The sequence below is a fragment of the Akebia trifoliata genome, chromosome 9 (assembly GCF_017979445.1).
Source record: "Akebia trifoliata isolate Shusen 1 chromosome 9, ASM1797944v1, whole genome shotgun sequence".
NCBI lineage: Eukaryota > Viridiplantae > Streptophyta > Magnoliopsida > Ranunculales > Lardizabalaceae > Akebia > Akebia trifoliata.
In genome coordinates this window covers 7,793,985-7,814,902 of record NC_141383.1, presented here as the reverse complement: position 1 = coordinate 7,814,902, position 20,918 = coordinate 7,793,985, and the positions used below count along the sequence as shown (strand labels likewise).

The 20,918-nt window shown below is 36.4% G+C and overlaps 1 protein-coding gene across 6 annotated transcripts in view; it reads right to left on the bottom strand.

Moving 5' to 3' along the window:
- Positions 1–3,633: 3,633 nt before the first annotated feature.
- Positions 3,634–20,918, bottom strand: part of LOC147394230 (DEAD/DEAH box RNA helicase family protein) — an 82,258-nt gene continuing 64,973 nt past the window's right edge. For 5 of the 6 annotated variants that reach the window (XM_086454429.1, XM_086454432.1, XM_086454430.1 and 2 more), the window contains 4 exons: positions 15,412–15,570; positions 13,759–13,842; positions 6,047–6,619; positions 4,363–4,683 (listed from right to left, as the gene is read on the bottom strand). In XM_086454429.1, the coding sequence (XP_086310555.1) occupies positions 4,591–4,683; positions 6,047–6,619; positions 13,759–13,842; positions 15,412–15,570 (909 nt within the window). In that variant the 3' untranslated portion in view covers positions 4,363–4,590. Of the gene's footprint in view, positions 3,695–4,362; positions 4,684–6,046; positions 6,620–13,758; positions 13,843–15,411; positions 15,571–20,918 lie in introns of those variants that run through there. The other variant, XM_086454431.1, reaches the window with a different exon arrangement.

The window sequence follows — 20,918 nt, the reverse complement described above, 5'->3', positions numbered from 1 at the left end:
CTCTATTTTAGATTCAATTAAGGTGAAACTCTTAATTTTGTCTCGAATCTAAAAAGTTAAAGAAGAAAATTTCAAAGTGAATCGGACCACCTTACTTCTTGTTAGATTGGATTCTCAATCCTTTCTCTCTACAGTGGGGACGAGATCAAATAAGAACTCTTAAAAATGGTTCCCCAACAAAGAAGAACGAATGTCCATCGTGAGAGGGGACTCCTAGACCTAAGGATACTAATGCCATTGGTACCAAATGGATGTTCAAGAGTAGATGTGATGAAAATGGTACCATTGTAAGGAATAAGGCAAGGTTAGTGGCTCAAAATTATACTCATATCAAAGGAATTGATCTTGATGAAAACTTTGTTCTAGTTGTTACGATTGAGTCAATTAAAATTCTTCTAATAATAGCCTGTCATCTAAGATTCATTCTATATATCAGATGGATGTGAAAAGTGCCTTCTTGAGTGGTATTCTTCAAGAAAAAGTGGTATTCTTCAAGAAAAAGTGCATGTGAAACAACCAAAAAGGTTTGAAGATCCACATTTCCCTAGACATGTTTATCGCTGATAGAAAACTCTCTTATGAGTTGAAACAAGGTCGAATCTTCCAGTTTTAGGTGTTACTTTGGGGTGTAGTAGTGATACGCTTCCTTCCTCCTATTTAGGTTTACCTTTAGGGGCTCCATATTGTAGTAAAAACATTTGGGAGGGAGTTATCGAGAAAATGAAAAAAAAATTGAGTACGTGGAAGGCAAAATATCTCTCAAAAGGGGGTAAGGTTATGTTGATTAAAAGTACTCTAATGAGTATTTCGATTTATTTCCTATCACTTTTTTCTTTGCCTCAATCAGTAGAAGTTAAGATTGAAAGACTCATGAAGAATTTTCTGTGAAATGATAATAATGGTGACAGAAAGTATCATTTGGTGAATTGGAAGATGGTCTATACTCCTAAGAAGAATGAAGGGTTGGGGATTAGAGGGCTAAGATTAACCAATAAAGCACTTCTAGACAAGTGGCTTTGGAGGTTCGGGGAAGAGAGAGATAACTTGTGGAGAAAAGTGGTTCAGGCTAAATATGGTGAGAAGAGGTTTGGTTGGTATAGTAAGGAGGCTAGAGAGAGCTACGGGTGCAGTGTGTGGAGAGGCATTATGAAGGGTGTTGATAAGTTCGAAAGAGATATTAGATTCAAAGTTGGGATGGGGGACAAGGTTAGATTTTGGGAGGATTTATGGTGTGGAACTTCACTTCTGTCTACTCAATTTCCATCCTTGTACGCTTGCTCTTTGAAAAAATTTAACACAGTAAGGCAATGTCTGATTCGAGGTGGGAACAGGAACTCTTGGGATCTGGGATTTAGGAGGAATTTCAATGATTGGGAATTGACGGAGGTTACATCTCTTCTAGATCTTCTTAATTCTATCCAACTTAGAGAAAATGAACAGGACAAAAGAGAATGGTTCAAGGCTAAGGATAAGAAATTTTCTGTCAAGTCTTTCTATTATTGTTTGCTGCCGTCGGGTGAGGTTTCTTTCTCTCCTTCTGTTATTTGGTCTGCTCTAGTTCCATCTAAGGTGTCCTTCTTTCTTTGACTTGCGTCTTTGGGTAGAATCCTTACCTTGGATAATTTGATCTATCGGGAGTGGATTACTCAAAAATTTTTGCTATCTTTGTTCTGAGGATGGGGAGTCTGTCAACCATATTCTTATTCATTCTCCTTTTTCTCGGGTTATTTGGATGTTTTTCTTATCTCATTTTCAAGTGGATTGGGTCCTTCCGTCTTCTCTCTTTGAACTTCTAGAGGGTTGGAGTTTCAATATCTTCTCTTCTAGGAAGAGACATCTCTGGACTATCCTACATTCCGCCATTGCTTGGGGTCTTTGGAGAGAACGCAACAACAGGGTATTCCATAACAAGGAGAGCTCGCCTCACTCAGTGATCTTAGAGATTTTGGGTCTTCTATTCTTCTGGTCAAAGTTGAGTAAAGACTTTGAGGGAGTGGGATTTCAAGATTTTGTTTTTAATTGGGACACCATTTGTAACTCGTAGATTCCTGTTAAGAGTGTATTTTTGCTCTCTTTTTCTTGTTCTAATTGTTGTATTTGTTCTGGTTGTTAGGGGGTTACCTCAGCCTCCTTTTTCTTCTCTAATATAATATAGTTTATATTTATAAAAAAAAAACAAGGTCCTAAAGCCTGGTATAAGAGACTTTCTAACTTTCTCGCCAACTAAGTTCTCTAGAGAAAGTGTAGACAAGACATTATTCATTTCAAACATAAAGGGTTATGTGTTGATTGCTTAGGTATATGTGGATGGCATTGTTTTTTTTATTCCACATCAGATTCTTTGGCTCATTCTTTTGCTGAATAAATGAAAAATGAATTTTCGATAAGCATTGGAAGATAATTAAATTTATTTCTAGGTCTCCAAGTAAAACAAATTAAGAAAGAGATTTTTATTTTTCAATCTAGCCATGCACGATACCTAGTGAAAAAGTTTGGTCTAGTATCAACAAAGCATGTGTAATATCTTGAATATCCATTATGTGTCTTGCTGGGATATTATATGCATCTCGAGGAATTTTTGTTGAATTTAAGACCGATTATATAGAAAGATTTTGATAGAAGAGTTTTAGAAACAGTTGGACCATGCCAATTCAGTTAAAACATCAAAAAAATATAATTTATAATATAAGCACACAAAAAATGAAGTACAGACAAAGAAACAAGGACATATTATATAGTAAATTGTGGAATGAATTCATGGGTGGTACTTGTAGGTCAATTGGTTGTGGGGCCTCTCTGTGGATATTTCCACACTTGATAAAACACTCGGGAGTAGTTATCCCAATGAGAAGCGATATGAACACACAACCCTGCAAGAAAATTCTGAAACCGATAATAAAAAGTTCTTAAAATCATGAAGAAGATCTCTGTGAAGATGGGAAGGATATGTGGTACTGGCCAATTGTCAAACTGAGGGAAGAGGGGAGGTATCCATGTGACATGGGATTTTTATAAAGAATTGATTCTGAAAAAATCCAAGCACGTCATTAGATCCATCACAAAAAATTACTCAAAAAAGAGTGAATTTACGTCATTTAAGCTCTTGAGCGTGAAAAGAAAATCAATATGTAAAAAACCTTTACGTCCTTGATATTATATAAATACCTACATATGAGAGAAATTTTCAGATTTTCTTATTTTCATGACCCTTTTCCAAACCCCAAACCCTAGACCTTCAAATAACAATTCCATCACTTCAAAACAAAATCAAGAATCCATGAAAAAGAAAGAGAAAAGCTTCATCCCGTCAACATCTCCATATCGAGTTGAAGAGATCATAGTGAGATTGAAGCAAATTTCGGATTTGGAACGACAACATCATTGGTAACCATTCTTGAAGCCATTTCATCATAGAAGCCATGAATCATGTAGGAAACCTTCCCTTATAACTTTTAGATGCAAATTTTGATTTTACAAAGGATTTATTTTGAGATTTCAATTAGATTAGGTTTTGTTTACAGGAAATCCAGGCATGCTTAGGTGTTAGATGCTATGCTACCTTATTCATCAATTTGCTCAGTTTGAATTCGGGTTCATGGTTCTCCACTCTAAAATGAACCCAGTTTGTAGGTAAGGTAGAGAGAATTTGTTTCTGCCTTCATTCCCTATATCGGTTCGCTAGCATGGTTCCCTTGTGCAAATATATAATTCAAGTATACAAGTTTTAAGTAAAATTATAATGTTAAAAAATTCTAATTTAAATACAATTAAATTAGTATAATAGTCCAAATTCTAAATATAAACAATAAAAAAAATATAATAAAATGGTTTAGCTCACTAAATCAAGTAAAAAATTGTTTGGTTCACCCAAATGCTTTCGTTCTTCTACCCCAATAGGCAGGGGCAGATTTAGAGTGGGGGCTGTGGGGGTAGTTGCCCCCCTGCGGAAGAATTTTCAAAGTCTATGAATTAATGAGCTATTGCGACAGATTTTAGCGACGGATAAAAAATCTGCCACTATTCCCCCCATAAATTTTTTTTTTTTTTTTCCAATCTTAATTGCCCCCACAATTTTTTTCACTCTTTAGTTGTCCCCACAAAAAAATTTCTGCTGTTGATTGCCCCCACATGAACAAAATCCTGGCTCTGCCCGTGTCAATAGGGTTTCAACTGCAGGTTGAAAATGAAGGCATTTATATCATTTTTCACTTATCTATAAAAGATGACCAAGGTCATGGAGGCATGTTGTCAGTTTGAAACCATCAGGTATCTCAATTATTCACACTAAAACCGGGAGCGGTATGTAACCCAAGAGTGTGTGTGTGGAACCATGCACAAATATCATGCAGAAACACTTCTACATTTGACAGGAAGTTGATGGTTTTACATTACAGGTATATATGGATTATGAGTCCATAAACAACATTTTTACACGGGATGTGGCAGTTGTAAAAGCTGTCAAGAGTAATTAGTATCTAACAGGATTGGGAAAATTGAACAAAAATGCCGCCAACACCATTATTATTCAACCAAACAAACCATATTTATAATGGATTCCAGGATTCTACTTACCCTTTTTACGACCACAGATCAATCACCTAGAAGGCAGAGGGGCTGACGCATACTAAGTTCAGCTTTGAGATTCGGGAAACGCTCCAAATTATGAGAAGTACTCAGAATCTCCTGCACATTGGCAATAACATGATCGTAGTTACAATAAATGTATTAAATTTTGATTTCAGTGTCAATTCGGTTGGTTTTGGAAATGAAAAGATTATGAAATATTTCATCAGTGATAGAGTATTGCCGAATTGATGGGAATAATGAGAAAAAAACCTTCATCAAAATTGTAGGAAATAATATAAAATAGACCATATGAGATGTACATTGAAGATCGACAACGTTCTTCTTATATATACATGCAAGTATTTAAGAACCTGGTAAATGAAGAACAACAATATTATCTATGAAAATAAAATTAATAATGTTAATTTAACTATATTCACCTTAATAGGCAAAGTACTTTGCATAAATGAAGAAGCTATAAAAGACTACATTCATGTGTTATTAAATTTTTTTTTTATTTTTAATAATATATCCAACTAAGTAAAATATGGATGATTGTGTTGCAGGCTTATATGAATATAAAATATGCTTGGAATACGTTAAAATAGCGATAATATTGATACCTAACAAATCATAATCAGCATAATAATCTTCTAAAATACTAATATATCTACGTAGGTACAATATGGATGATTCCATTGCATGCTTATATGAACATATAATTTAATATGTTAAAATAAGATAACGTAGAAGCAAAATAATAAATTCACAAAATAGGAGAACATATTATACAGCACCCACCCAACTTGGGCTTCATCAAACATATCTGTGGATGTTCTTAAAAAATTAATATGGACAAGTGCTGCAAAAAGAAATTAACTTTGAAGGACAAATGGCCTTTAATTCCAGATTTTAATAAATTCACATCTACTACAGTTTACGCTAATGTTAAATTTGAAGTCAGTAAATAAATCCAAATTAAAGCTTGCAAGAGAAAACTGGGGACACTTCGAAATTGATTCTTATTACTAGAATGTGGCATGTGCAGACGCTCATGCATGTACCTGAAGGGCTTATTTGTGATTTAAAATATTGATTGAAGAGTGATTTTGAAGATTACATAGTAAAAATGATATTTTTATCATTTTGAAAACTAATCAACATGATTTTAGAGACGTGGGACGGTGGGATTGCAATTTTCTTGGTTTTTGACAAAAATGACCCTAAATATATTAAGTCTGAAAATAAAAGTGAGGGCAGTTATGACCACTCAATTTTGGGGCGTTTGCAATTTTCTTATGTTTTGACCAAAACGACCCTGATTATATATTAAGTTGAAATGTTAAGGTGGGGACATTTTCGAAATCCAAATTTTGGTGCCAAACCACTTCTACCACACTTTCTCTCATTACAATAGTAAAGATAAGGAAACAAATTGATTTGTCAAAATTCAAAGCGATATCATAGTAAAAACACTTACCAATGCAGCAAGATGTGCTTCTTCTAAAATATTTCCATCAATCTCCAATCTTGCTATAGGAAACTCGGGAATGTGTCCAGACTGTTTCTTACCAAGCAAGTCACCAGGCCCACGAAGTAGGAGGTCTACATTTGCTAGGTAAAAACCATCAGATGACTTCTCCAACACCTTCAATCGATTTAGACCACTAGAAGTAGATACTATAAAAATACATTTGGACTTCCTCACTCCACGTCCAACTCGGCCTCTCAGTTGGTGAAGTTGAGCAATTCCAAATCTCTCAGCATTCATGACAACCATCATGGATGCATCGGGAACGTCGACTCCAATCTCAATCACTTGAGTTGAAAGTAGTATGTGTGTTTCTCCAGATCTAAACCGCCGCAAAGCTTCTTCTTTCTCATCACTCTTCATTCTTCCATGTAAAAGCCCACACTGATAACCCTCAAAATCTCGAGATATGTATTCAAGATCTGCGGAGGCAGCACGAAGATGAGGTAGCTGTTCAGATGCTTCAATGACCGGATACACAATATACACTTTTCCTCCTACTAGTAATTCATCCCGCATCATCTGCTACATAGAAAATCTGGACTATTAATGATCAAAAAAATTATACACATCCATGAAGAAAGGATTTCTTCCTCTGTTGACTACTACTACCATTAAACTGAATCATAATTTAACTAAACTTGTAAATCATGTAAAGCTCCATTTCTTTAGGGTAAACTAAACTTCTCCCCCAGTGGTTTGGGGTCAGCTGAATGAATCTTTTTCATCTATTCTATTTTTTCCAAAGCCACATCTTTTGTTACTGAAAGCATCGAAACTTTTATCATCCACATTGCTGAATATAATAGTTAGAATCATGTTTAGTCATTAAATTATTTTATCTAGGGTAGTTTTTGGTATTTTAATATGTCGTCGGCTTATTATCTACTTAGTTGCGCCTCTATATATAGGAACTCAGGTCTCCTATAGTACATACAAGTTGACAACTATTTTTCTTATCAATGTATCAGAGCATTTGATCATTTGATCAAGGTATAAGCTCCTGTCATTACTCTGGCCGGTGGCACCGCAGCTTAAACACTTTTCTCTATTTAATCAATCTATTTTTTTTTCAAGTATTACTGTTCACTACTGTTTGATTTATGCTTCATTGAGTTGCTCTGCTATCACAGATAACCACTTCGGTGCTCTTTTTTATCTTTTGTTGCTACACGCAACCATATTTGATTAGTTTTGTTGCAGATACAAATCTTTGTTTGCTTCTGTTTGGTACTCTACTCATACACTCCAAGTGCTTGATTCTTGTTTTTGAGGTTGTGTTTTCTCTTTCTTTGAAAGCCTAATGCAATCCAAAACTTCTCAAGGGGTCTTCAATGTCTCCAAACCACCAGTATGTCTTGCTTGGTTCCTATCTACCCAGATATATGTTAGTGGCCAAAAGAATCTTGACTACTTCACAGGGAAGATCGAAAAACCTGATATTGAGTCTCCCAACTCTAAGAAACCCATTGCTATGGTGATGGGTCCTAAACTCAGTGGAATGAGATCTAACTTTTAGTTATCTACGCTACGGACATCCCTAAGAGAAATGTATGGTGACAAAGATACGCATCAACCAACTTCATAGGAAGATAACTCTCTACCTCCAACAAACTTAGACTTTTGCTCAGTATTGACAGCCTGAAGAGTCGATGGGAAGAATTGAGCTTCTATGGGTCATTATAAGAGTTTTGATCCTAAGTCAATGTATATGCAATGAACATTAGAATATCTTTGACCTCCTTATAAGACTGTGATAAGTTTTCATAACTCCATACTCAGATTTCAGCTACCTTTTCTCTGCCTTCTTTTTTCATTTTTGTTGCTATTATTCCATTATTCACAATGTAGAAGAGACTTTTATTGTCATATGGCCCCATTTGGATAGAAAGTAGAAAATATCTAGGGCGAAAATAACTTTTAAAAATTAGAAAGTACTTTGATTTTGCTTTTTTAAAAAGTTAGGATTTTTTACTTTTTAAAAGTAGTTTTTTTAAATAAATCCGAACTTATATTTTGCTTTTTAACTTTCAAAAGTAAAGAAAGTTGCTCTTTAGAGTATATCCAAATGGGCTCATAGTCTTTACAACAGGCCGTTTTTCATGATTATGTAATGTTTTTACGAACTCTCTTAGGCCTACTAGGCACTAAGTCATGGTCGTGGAGATGGTCACAGGTTTGGAGCACCTGGCCGCTTGTTGTGCACTAACTTTAATAGGACTTGTTACACACGTGACACATATTACAAGCTTCACGGCTATCCTCCTAGCGGCCCTCCAGCATGTATTCATGCTGCCTTCTCAGTTATTGTGTCCCCGAGCTGTCGATTGCATGCCGCCTCCTTTTTTTCATCTACCTCATGGATCATCAATTGACGAGCTTTAGATCACATGATAGGTAACCATCTTTTTTTCTCCCCTACATCATCAACCGCTACTTGTACTTCTGTGCATCTTGCATATGGCGGATGTACCTTATCCTCATCCATGTACTTATCTGATGGTATTCATGCTGCACATCTCACATCTAACCACATGTATTTTTCATTAGTCTTACAAAGACATTCTTCCCTACTAATTACATTTTATAGAACGTGAAAACGAAGAGAATCTTTAGTACCTGGTGTGAGAATGAAGGCCTCCCATCTCTTAAAAAAGGGACAGCTTCCATCTCCTAATCATGCATGCCAAATGGCAAAGCTAACTTGATTTGTCAAGGGGAACATTTGATAAATTAAAGAAACAATTGGGAAAAAAAATCAAGCTAGGATCAAGGCTGTGCAAATGGAACATTCTTGTCATTTGTGCCGATATTTTTTCTTTTTTTGGGGAGGGGGCAGGGAGAAGGTGGTTGGTAGGGGAGTATGTTTCGCATAATTTTGTCAGTTATCTCTAATAGCATGGCATTGATCATCCATTTCTCACATCTGTACTCTAAGGTAGATTGGGAAAGCCGAACCCCATAATTGCCATCTTTTGGAAGTGGTTCATCGCTCTTATGAGGCATGAGTGTCCCTCATTTATATTGGTTTGTGGCTCTTCTTACAAGTTGTTCACTCATCAATCGAATGAAATTTCAAGTTTTGGATGGAAAGTCACCCTTACTACCTGTTATGCTAGATACATCTCCGTTTTCGATTCGTCCTAAAGTGTTTGCTTGCACATGCTTTTTACAAAACACGAGTTCCCACTAAACTAAGCAAGATGATCTCCATAAAATGTGTGTTTGTTGGGTACTCTAGGCATTGCAACAACCGAAATGTAGAGCATTTATGGGTCAAGAATTTGATGCCCTTGAGAAAAATGGTATATATGATCTTGCATTGTTAAACATCATACATGTGGGTCTATTGACCCCTATAAGCGTGCTTTGTGGCAAAAGGCTACACACAAACTTACTGGGTTGATTATACAGACTTTTGCTCCACTTGACAAACTTAACTCAACCAGAGTTCTCATCTCCATTGCAACCAATCAGGGATGGCCTCTCCCTCAGCTTGATTTGAATAATGTATCATGATCACCTTGCAGTGGAGGTTTGAATGGATCTTCCTCTGAAGAAAACTATCTATGGCCTCAAGTAATCCCTTCGTTCTTTGTTCGAGTGATCCAAAAATATGCACTCAGTACTGATTTTTCAGATGTTACCATGTTGATCATATTTTTTGTTCATTCACGATAAGAGGGTCATCCCCTCATACTTGTGTATGTAGATGACACCATCATTACAGGAGATGATGACTCCATCGGTCAGGTGAAGAGGGAATTAAATCTTGTTTAATCATTATATTAAGTTGAGTAGGGTGGTCTTGGAATTTTTAGTATGCTGTGGATTGAGTCCAACATCGCCTACAAGTTACTTGTGTACTTTGTTGTTCATTCATATAAAGAAGTTCATGTCTCTTTAAATATCTCTAATCCAACAAAATTATTCTTCTTAACCATCATCATCAAATCTATATCCCAAACCAACAAAATCTAGAGTTAGCTTATCGAACCTTTAATCACATATTAAAAATGTGAATCATAAATATCATGCATTAGGTTCGTATTAATTATGGTTCCAATGTTTTGAAAGGTATTTTTAAAGATTATTGTAATTTTGTAAGGCTTATGCTTCAAGGTGGGTAGATGAACAACTTACACTCTTTGAGAGGACCGGTGCTACAGAATGGCCATTTTGAATGAATTTCATGTTCAATATTCCTTGTCCCAATGTATTGGGTCTCAACAATTATTTACGATTAGGAATTGATATTGCTTCAACTTTTTTCGTTGTGGTAATAATGCTGTATTTTCCGACTCCATTGAGGATAGATAGAAGGTGGTGCTATCATAGTTGAGACGATACATTTTTTAGTTGATCATTTCACACAACATTCAATTCTAATTCAAATATGAGCTCACATCGTCTGTGTTTGGAGCTCTGAAGTCCCTTTCAAGGCAGCTTCATTATTTTGACTACTATTTGCGGCGAAAGGATAATTGGGGACCTCCTGAGACACCATAAAAAGATTATTTTGGATCTTATAAGGCAAGTGGGGAAATATAGACCACTTTCTCCATTTTCATTTGGCTAGGATAATTTTAGGTGCTTTCATTTCTAAATTTGGGATTATCTAGATCATGACTTGATCAACTATGGATGTTTTAGACAGTTGGTTTACCTTATTTTCTTTTGCAAGAAGCCAAGTGCCATGGAGATTCCTTTCCTTTTCTAGATATGAAAACAATGGTTCGTACACTTCGTTGTGATAGGAGCACCCCAGAGTGGGTACAGGTGTTAGGGAAAATTGGTATGTGGATATGTTTTAAAGGTCGTCAGTTTTACGGATGAAAAGTCTCACTTAGTTTTACAGTCTAGGAACCCTTTTCCACCCAACTGATGTTGCCCTCTACTACTACCCATGAGTTTACATTAATAAAATTAGCCTATCACGAACATAAACATAATATGAAACATAGAAAAGGAATCAACAAAAAAGATTCCTTTCTTCATATATATATTGTGAATACAAATAAGATGTATATAGGTTATGAAACGAAGGGCTTTAGATGACAAGCCAAATGTTTTTAAGAATGTTCAAAAGGTATATTAGACTAGTGCAACATAAAAGCATGAGTTAGAAATCAAGATTGAAGATTGGATGCCACCCTCAACCAATTAGACTGATTTCAAGATATGTACGGGAAACATTTCAGTCATGGAATCCAAGGTGGTGAACTTTTGATCAGATTGACCAAAAATGGAGAACATTAACCAACACTGAAACCACATATTATACATAGAATGCAGCATGAAAGTAGACATCCCACGAATTGCATCTTCGAAAAATTCAGAAGTCCTTGGTCCAAAAGGTCAAGGGAAAAGAGAGTAAGGGCTTCAGAAGGAAAGTTCAAGAGTGGTCCAGTTATTTTCCTGGAATTTTCCTATTTTGGCATCACAATCAAAGTACATATAGAAGTCAAATGAGAAGTTGGAACAGATCGGGTCCATCTGAACAGTGCTGTCAATCGGTGGCAACAGATGGTTTACAGGCTACTGATTAGAGTACACCAGAGTTATTCAAAAAAGCATTTTAGGGCGTGAACTGGTTGGGATTTTTACTGATTGAATTTGGTAAATTTTTCGAGCTAGAAATTGTATTTCAAATATTGAGATTCACTATTTTCAATCATAAATAGATTTTCCCAATAAGAAGTATTAAACCTTCAAGGGCATTTTGGCCAAAATTAAGGATTTTGCTGAAAGTTCATGATTTTGATGAAATATATGTACATTTGAAAACACACGGGCTCTAAAAATGAATAATATTTTTCGATGCTGTAAAACTTCCAAAGAAGGCCCTTACAACATAAGAAAGACAAATGGAACATAACTCATAATCAGTCACAAAAAAAGTTTCTTAGTTTTTAAAAAGTCTCATTTAAAATACCTTTTGTACCTCTTAAGATTACAACAACAAAAAGTTCAACTTTTTCCCCCAGAAAAATGTGTCTTTATGTTTTAAACTCATTTATTACGTTTTAAATATATTTAAAGAAAACTAATAAAAATAAAAATAATAATAATAAATAAATAAAACATATTTTTGTAGGCCTATGGTTAATTTCTATGGCCTTATGATTGGTTGTCATATGGTTTATAAATGTTGTTCAATGTGGGATTTGATGGTAATGTCTTAATATAATGGTTTATTAATTTTTCCAATAGTGTGTTATTTTGCTCAAAAGATATGTTGAAAGCTATACTTTTTTTTAGCATAGCAACATGAATAATTATGTGTGGAAAATTTTTATCCTGCATAGATATTCAATAGTGTTTTTTTTCTGCTAAAAAATACATTGAAAACATATGTCTAATGTATCATAATTTTTAATAAAAATATTTTATATTTATCATTATTTTTCCCGAATTTCCTACTTAGCCAAATTCATAAGACATGTGGAGTGTCGTTCACACATCTTAGGTTCAAACCCACTTGAACTCAACTTAACCTTGCTAACCACTAATCCTGTATCTATCAAAAAAAAAAAAAAACAATTGTTTCTTTCTCGTTTTTCCATATTTTTCAAAGCTTCCCCTTGCTATTTAAACCAATATCCTGACTTGGTGACTATGCTCATCACCAATAACACCAACCTCAAGGATGACTCATTGACAAGTAACCCAAGTAAAAAATAGGGTGTCTACATTGTCTATTGTGGCCAATGGAAGGAAAGAATCGAAGGGTTTTGAAGGAATAGATGATAGGTCTAAAAAATCTACCTAAAAATTATTTCCCTTATTTCTCAGTGTGCCTCAATTCCTATAATTTGGAGGGCTTTTCTTTGAAGAGTTTGTATTCACATGGAATATGAGTATGGGGGTGGTTGATTCTTCTTGGTGTGCCCAAGGTTTAAATCCCGTTTCAATACGGTGTTTCGGTGCTTTCAAAAACCGAAACATTCGATTAGTATTTACACTTGTATTTCACATGAGACCATGGTCAAGGGGCAAGTCATCAATTTGAAAACACAGGGGGCATCTCAAATATTTAGCAAAACGTGAGGGTCTTTCCTAAGAGACCTAGTCTTCTATAAAAGACCAAGGTCAAGGGTATGTATTGGGCAGAACAGAAAATCCCCAATTTCCCTGCAACCCACGCACAAATGAGATGAAGAAGAAGAAGAATACGACGACATCCCTCAAGCTTTCGGCGCCCTAACCACCCAGGTCTCTCTCTCTCTAGATATCTGGAAAAACCACTGAAAACACAGATAAATCATCGAAATTGTTGATTATTTCTATTTCCAATTTTTTTCATCTCGGAACATCAAAAAGCTGAAACATTCCGAAATGAAATGAAATTTTAAACCATGGGTGTGCCTATAGTGTATCCTAAGCTGGTAAAATCAATCTCTTAGGTTTATCATATCATTTTGTTTGTTCTTTCAATAAATATTTGTACCTATTAAAAGGAGAATGAGAAAACAACTAAAGGTTAATCCGTACAATTGAGATTTTTTATTTTTATTTTTTTCTGAGCACATTTTCTGATCACATTTATGAAGGCAAATAACAGCATAGAATACTAGTTGAAGCCAGACTGGCTCTGTTTTAAAGATTAATCAAAAATCTAGAAGTTTAGTAAACTTTATAAAAAGAAAAGAAAACATCACCTGATCCACATTTTTATATCCGACGTCATTCCCTTCAAAAATGAATGTCTCTATTGGTATTCTCCCAGCAGGTAACTCAGTTATCTATCATTTAGCACACCAAAGAACAATGATAAACAGGTCTTCTTTGAAAAGAAACAATATATATGTAACTACTAGCAATTGAGGGTTTCATGGTAGACTATAAATTATAGTATTTAATGGAGCTTCCAGTTGGCCATTTTCCTACTATGTCGAAGTTAAAATGTGGCTCAACATGTGTATCACCTTCTAATTTATTTAATTTAATTTTTTTCAGAAATGTTTTCTAGAAGAGGGCCTCTTTTTAGAGCTGCTATCGGAACCATAACTTTTACTTATTACACCCCAATTTCTCGAATTATTTCTCACACTCCAATTAAAGATTAAGACACACTCTTCAAACATTACAAAGGTTTGGCTTAAATTATAATCTCAATAATACAAAACATTATAACACTTGCTCAAACAAACCATGATTAGGCTCCATATAAAATCCTAAACCCAAAAAAATAAATAAATAAAGAAATAAGAAATCTAGAAAAAAAAAAAAAAAATGAGAGATCTTCTATTGGCACCACAGCTTTTACTCATTCTCAACCATTCTCTTATTTTCTTTATTTTTAATTGGGGTGTAATACGTACAAGTTGGGGTGCCAATAGCAGCTCTCCTGTTTTTTTCCATCCCCTACACAATATTATGTTGCAGAGTGATGATGCTGTCATTTGAACCCTAGACCTTTAACCTAATAGCTAATACTGTTTAGTTGTAGAGTGGTGGTGATCTTTGACCTAACGGACCTAAAGGTAATGATTCCTTCCATTGAGTTCACCCTCTTAAAAATCTACTTGTCTTTATTTAGTAGATAGTTCTGTCATCTATGGTGTATGGAAGCATTTCTTTCTTTTAAGTAGAATTTACAATTTGAAAACAAATAAATTCAGTCATTTCCCCACCTTGACAAATTAAAGAGAAAGCCTGGAATATGTGGCCCCAGAAATCAACCATATGTGGTGTTAAATCTACTAATGTGCTAAAATATAGATTAAGTTATGAAAAACACTTGCACTGCTATATTGGAAATTGGAGAACGAATCTTCATTTTCCAAGGGAATGACTGTGGGTTCCCCATCTAACATGTTGATACCATGCATTAATCTATAGCTTTTTAAACCTAAATATCATTATTTAGTATTAAGATCATTCCAAATTTAATATTTTTTAAGAAAATAATGAAATTTTCTAATACTACAAAATTATTATGAGTTAAAAATTTACAAACAATAAAAAAGGAAATGAGAAAAATATAATAGAGAAGCATTCATGCTGTATTTGGCACCAATAATGGCATTATAATTGTGTGGCAGTGGTACATTAGGCAATGAAGTAGGAACTTGACACATGCAAATAGGTCACAACCAAAGTCCACAAGACCATGTCTGTAGGAGAAGCAAGGGAGAAATATATTGCAAGCAAATACAGGGAATGTTAATGACTCGAACGTAAATTCCAAGAAAGAAAAGGAAACATTTTACCACAAATTGCACAATTAATCTATGTAATGCCTATATAAAGCCAAATGGGATAAATGTAGGATTTTAAAAACAGTAGAAGAGAGAGAGAGATCTACATACTTGGGTGAGAGACATGTCACCATATAAAGCCAAGGCAAGTGTCCTTGGGATAGGAGTCGCAGACAAAGCGAGAACATGAGGGGCCATATTGACTTCATCTTCGGAGGACCTATCTGTGCTGGCAGCATTCATTCTTAAGCTTGCAGAAGAAGAATACAACTGCAGTATTTAAGAGTTCCACACATACTTAACTTGTGTAAAATAAAATAAAATAAAATAAAATTTTAAATTGGTATAACAGTTTTAGTAAAATTCAGTTCCTTGCGCAATAGAAAAAGTCACTAAAACAAGGAAACAACATGGCGGAATAACAAGGTTAGAGAATATACATGAAGAAATGCTAAGAGTGATACAAAACTACAAAAAGAAAGTTATGAGGCTAAACTTGAGGCATATGACGATCTAAAAAATAGGTTTAAGACACAAGATTATGCGAAAGATGTTTACAAGTTTGCATGAATAGAGAGGAAACATAAAAAAAATTGGATAACATTAGATGAAGGGTGGAGAAAAGAGAGCCTTGGTGAAAAGCAAAGAATTTTGTTTTAATTGATTAGGCTCTCTAATGTCTTAAAAAAATTAAACCCATCTTAATAGAACCACAAACTTACACATTTGGGTGCAAGTCATCTAGAAATATTTACTTATTGGTATTGAAATTGTATGGTAGGAAAAAAGAATTTTGTTAACTTCTACTTTATATGGATTTTATGGCATCCCCTTCAACTCCCTAGAGTGAACGCACTGGGAAACCATAGGTTTTGCTTGCTTATCCAAGGATTTTGTTCACCATTTGTGCAGTCGGAATCCGGTGTACAGCTCTGATGGACCCCAGCCCGCACTAATCTCGATCTGAAGTCACTCCGAGCGCCTCCCTCCTCTCGACGATCTGGTACCTGCCACAGACACTTTGACGCTTAAGTTAGAGAGACAGAGGAACAGTAATCAGTACTGGTTAGTCCTCAATCCTTCAAGGCCCTCACAATAGTGTTTCCTGTGTTATTTAACCCCCCATCCCTTTTTCTCGGGTTTCCCCCTCTATAGGTTGCGATATAAGCTATAATCATGGGATCTCTGCTACTTCTGAGGGGTTGTTTGCCTAATCAGGATATCCTGGAATGATCGTGCTTATTTATAATGATTGCATTCAGGATTTTCGGAACTAACGTACACGCAACAGTATTGCAATTTTCTCGAGGCCTTGCCTACCCTGACTGGCAGGGCAGGCCTTGCTTAATGCTGTGTTGCCCCACTAGCCTGACTAGGGAGATCTCTGCTCTGACCTGCCCTGCTTGCTGAGCAGCACCTTATTGACTGATCTATGTTAAGTACCCCCTGGCCGGCTTGGACACGTGTACGGCTAAGATTAGTATGCAATTATTTCCCTTTACAACTACTCCCTCTCGAGGAGGCGCAAGTTTCTTCGTCTCCTCGAAACACAATGTTTCTTTCCTACTGGCTACTCAGGCTCTTCATAATTGCACCTCTTATTTCCAAATCAACACATTAAATGCAACGTCGCTTCGAATCTTTGCCGATGGCTCAGATGGATTCCTCTTCATCCGTAGCCGTCCACGTGCCCCTCTGCCTTCTCGCACTACCCCCAGTCTACGAAGTTTCGACTGGACCAAAATTGTCTTCTCAAGTGTATGTGCTCCTGCGCCTCTACTTATAAATAGGGGACTTGGTGTTTTTCCTGCCTATTATTGTGCTAAAATTTTGCGAATCTATCTCTGTGCTTTTTTGTGAAGGCTTCTTTCTTTCTCTCACTCTCCTTTACTGCAACAGTTACTTCCTTGCTTCGAGGTAATCTCTTTCTTCCTCTTTCTGCTTTTCTCCCTTTTCTGTACTTAGTCCTCTCATGGCTGTCACTGCATCCCAATTCCGACGAAGCTTGTACATTCCTACTTCGGTGCACCTTCATTTTCCTCTGATACTCCTAACGACTGTAGTTCGGGGGAGATCTTTGTCTATGCCGGCCAAGTCAAGGCTGGCCTTAGTTTTCCTCTCTCTGCCTTCCCAAGAGAGGTGTTGAGTAAAATAAACCGGTCCTCGGGACAGATGTTAGGGAACTTCTATCGTCTGGTGGAGGCAGTGGAGAAGATGGGCACTACCCCCAACGACTTCCTTTCCTGGTACAACCTGAAGTGATTCCCAACTGGTTGAGATTTTTCTCGTTGTCCTCAAAGAGTGTGGCAATGGCTCTAACCCCTTCTCTCCCAAGTTTTGACAAAGGGTGGCATAAAGGCCCCCTCTTCCTTTCCGAAAATTGGGAATTTTCCCTTGGCATACCCCGTAAGGGATTCAGAGTCCCCCATGACTTCCAGGGTAATGCTGTCCTGGGGCTGCTAACTCACATTCTGTTCTGAACCTTACCCATCCACTGCCTATTTTTTCTGATGGTTCTTCCTTTTACTTCCACAAAATCTTCTGTCCGTCGAGGAGTGGATGGTCGTTGCACCATTGTTTTGGTTTATGTAGATGATATTATGATGATTGGAGATGATGTACAGTGGATTGCAAAGTTAAGATATTATTGGGTCATGCTTTTAAGACTAAAGACTAGAGTCTCCTCAAGTACTTCTTAGGATAGAAGTAGTCAATTTTCGCCGTAGTATTTCGTTATCTCAGCGCAAATACACATTAGATCTTCTTCAAGACACTGGGATACTTGGTTGTCGTCCTGCCTCTTCCCTTGTGGATCAAAATCATCGTCTTCATGCCACTGGTGATCTTTTATTTGATTCTTCTTCTTATTAGAGAATCGTAGGTCATCTGATTTATCTAACATTAGACCGGATTTGACATTTACGGTTAATGTAGTCAGTCATTTCATGCATGTTCCGCGTACCTCTCATCTTGATGTCATTTATCGTATTATTCACTATTTGAAGTATCATCCCAATCTTAGACTTTTTTACTCGTCTACTACACAGCCACATTTGTCATGTTTCACTGATGCTAATTATGTTGGTTCTCTTACAGATAGGAGATCTAGCTCTGATTTCTATACTTTCCATGGTGGCAACCTGATCTCATGGAAAATTAAGAAATAAAATGTAGTTTCTTGTTCTTCTGCTGACACTGAGTATCAGGTTATGGCCCTTGGCACTTGTGAGCTTATTTGGCTAAGATATTTACTAATGAAGTTGGGATTTCCTATTTATAGTTCTTCCACTTTATTTTGTGATAACAAGTCTACCATCATGCTTGCCTCTGACTCAGTTCTTCACGAAATGACCAAGTCTACCATAGAGGTTGATGTTCACTATCTCAAGGAGAAAGTTCGATCTGGTATTCTTCAGACAATCTTTGTATCTTCTTTTGATCAGCTTGTCTATATGCTTATGAAGTCTGTTAGTCCTTCTATCACTAACTCTCATCTTGTCAAGCTGGGCTTAGTTGATATATTTGTCCTAGTTTGAAGGGGAGTATTTGAAATAATGGTTATTATTTATTATTATTTTTCTCTTCCATTATTTTTATGTCAGGGTGTTTACGTCTATTTATTTTTTTATTAATATATCTATATATATATATATATATATATATATATATATAAGGAAATGTTCAGCAACAAACATTTTGGCAAAACATTTTTCAAAACATGGGTTAGATGTTTTGGAATGGGCTGATTTTTGGTGAGGATGATCTCTACGGTGAGGAGATCATCATCACCAAAAATCAGCCCATTCCAAAAGTTCTAACCCCATCAAAAATGGTTTACAAAAAATGGACGATCCACGATTTTGTCAAAATGTTTGTTGCTGAACGGGACCCATATATATATCTGTCAAGCTCTCATAATGAGGCTTCACAATTCTTCTCTATTGTATTATAAAACATAAAGAGGTGCAAAAAGGCACAAATAAAAAAATAACTTATTCTTATATTTTAACACTCACCCTCAAGCTGGAGCATCCATATCATTAATGTCAACTTACCCCCGTCTACTTCCTCTCCATAATTTCGTTACCAAATAGGGTAGAGTTGAGACTGGACAAGCTAATTCAAGACTTTCTTTGGCACAATAACGAAGGCAATCGTAAGCATCACCTCGTGGGTTGGAAATGGGTGTGCAAGGGAAGGAGAAAAGGGGGGTTGGGCATACAAATGCTTGGGCTGGTGAACGTCGTTCTCTTAGGTAAATGGATTTGGCGATTCGGTGTTGAGGTTGATAGCCTTTGGCGTCTAGTTATAACAGCCAAATTCAAGACTAACGAGTTTGAGTGGGAAAGTGGGGTGAGTAGGGAAGCTTATGGGTGTGGGGTTAGGAAAGGGATCATGAAAGTGCTTCCTGTGCTCAGGATGAGGTCATCTTGGGCCGCGGCAATAGGGTGAGATTTTGGGAGGATACTTGGAATGGAAAAACCCCACTTATGGAGGAGTTTCTAATGATGAATTCAACCACAGCTAAAAAGGGGATGCCTATAGCTAGCTTTAAATGTTTCTCAGACGGCTTGTGGTCTTAGGTTTTTGGTTTCCATTGGGGTTTCAATGATTGGGAGATGGAGTCAATTGGGAGGTTGGTTTGCTCTGTGAACTCTTTAGCTCTCAACTCCGAGAGAGGGGACGTTCGGATCTGGAAGGTGAATAAGGACGGATTGTTTTCGGTTAGCTCCTTCTATCGATCTTTGTGCTCTGAAGGTCATGCCTCTTTCTCGAAGGTGGCCATGTGGGGGCCAAAAGTGTTGTCCAAGGTCGAATTTTTTAGCTAGACAACAGTACTTGGTAGGATTCAAACCATGGACTTCTTGATGTGCGTCGAGGTTTCTGTGTGGCGAATTGTTGTGTGTTATGTTATAGCAACAGCGAATCAGCTGACCACATTTTGTCGCATTGTAAAATCAAATAAGAGGTTTAGGCTCACTTCTTCTCTTTGTTTTGGGTGTTGTCTTGCCTGCCAAGTTCAATGCGGTCTCTTTGCAAATCTTGGGCAACACTTGGGAACTCTTTCTCCGGGGTCAAGAGGGTATTGTGGAGCATAACCCTTTTTTGGCAATTTTTTGGGGCATTTGGAAGGAGCGCAACAACAGAATTTTTTAAGGGAAATGTCTCGATCATCATTCTATTATTTTTTCTGTTTTGAGTTTAATTTTCTTTGGTCCAAAGTCTTTATAGACTTCAGGGGGGGTTTTGTTTTAAGACCTTGTTAGAAATTGGGAGGGGTTTGTTGCATTGTATAGATTAGTCAGTTTGTATTTGTTTCGCTTGGTCGGTCAACTCGCCCGACCTTTGCCTCTGTCAATGAATTTCTGCTTATCAAAAAAATATATATATATCATTGACGCCTGGCTAGTCATAGAAAACTAAAAACGAACCCCAACCTAACACCTTTGTAAACACATCACCAAATTGATTAGTGGCAATCAACTTCAATGTATTTAATTCGCTCATGAAATACTGAATTGCAAGCCATGAAAATAGCAGACCGATTATCCCAATGCTCATCATCAGGGTAGGAGTATTAAAACTTATTCCTACAAGTAGGGACTTCACCCACATCA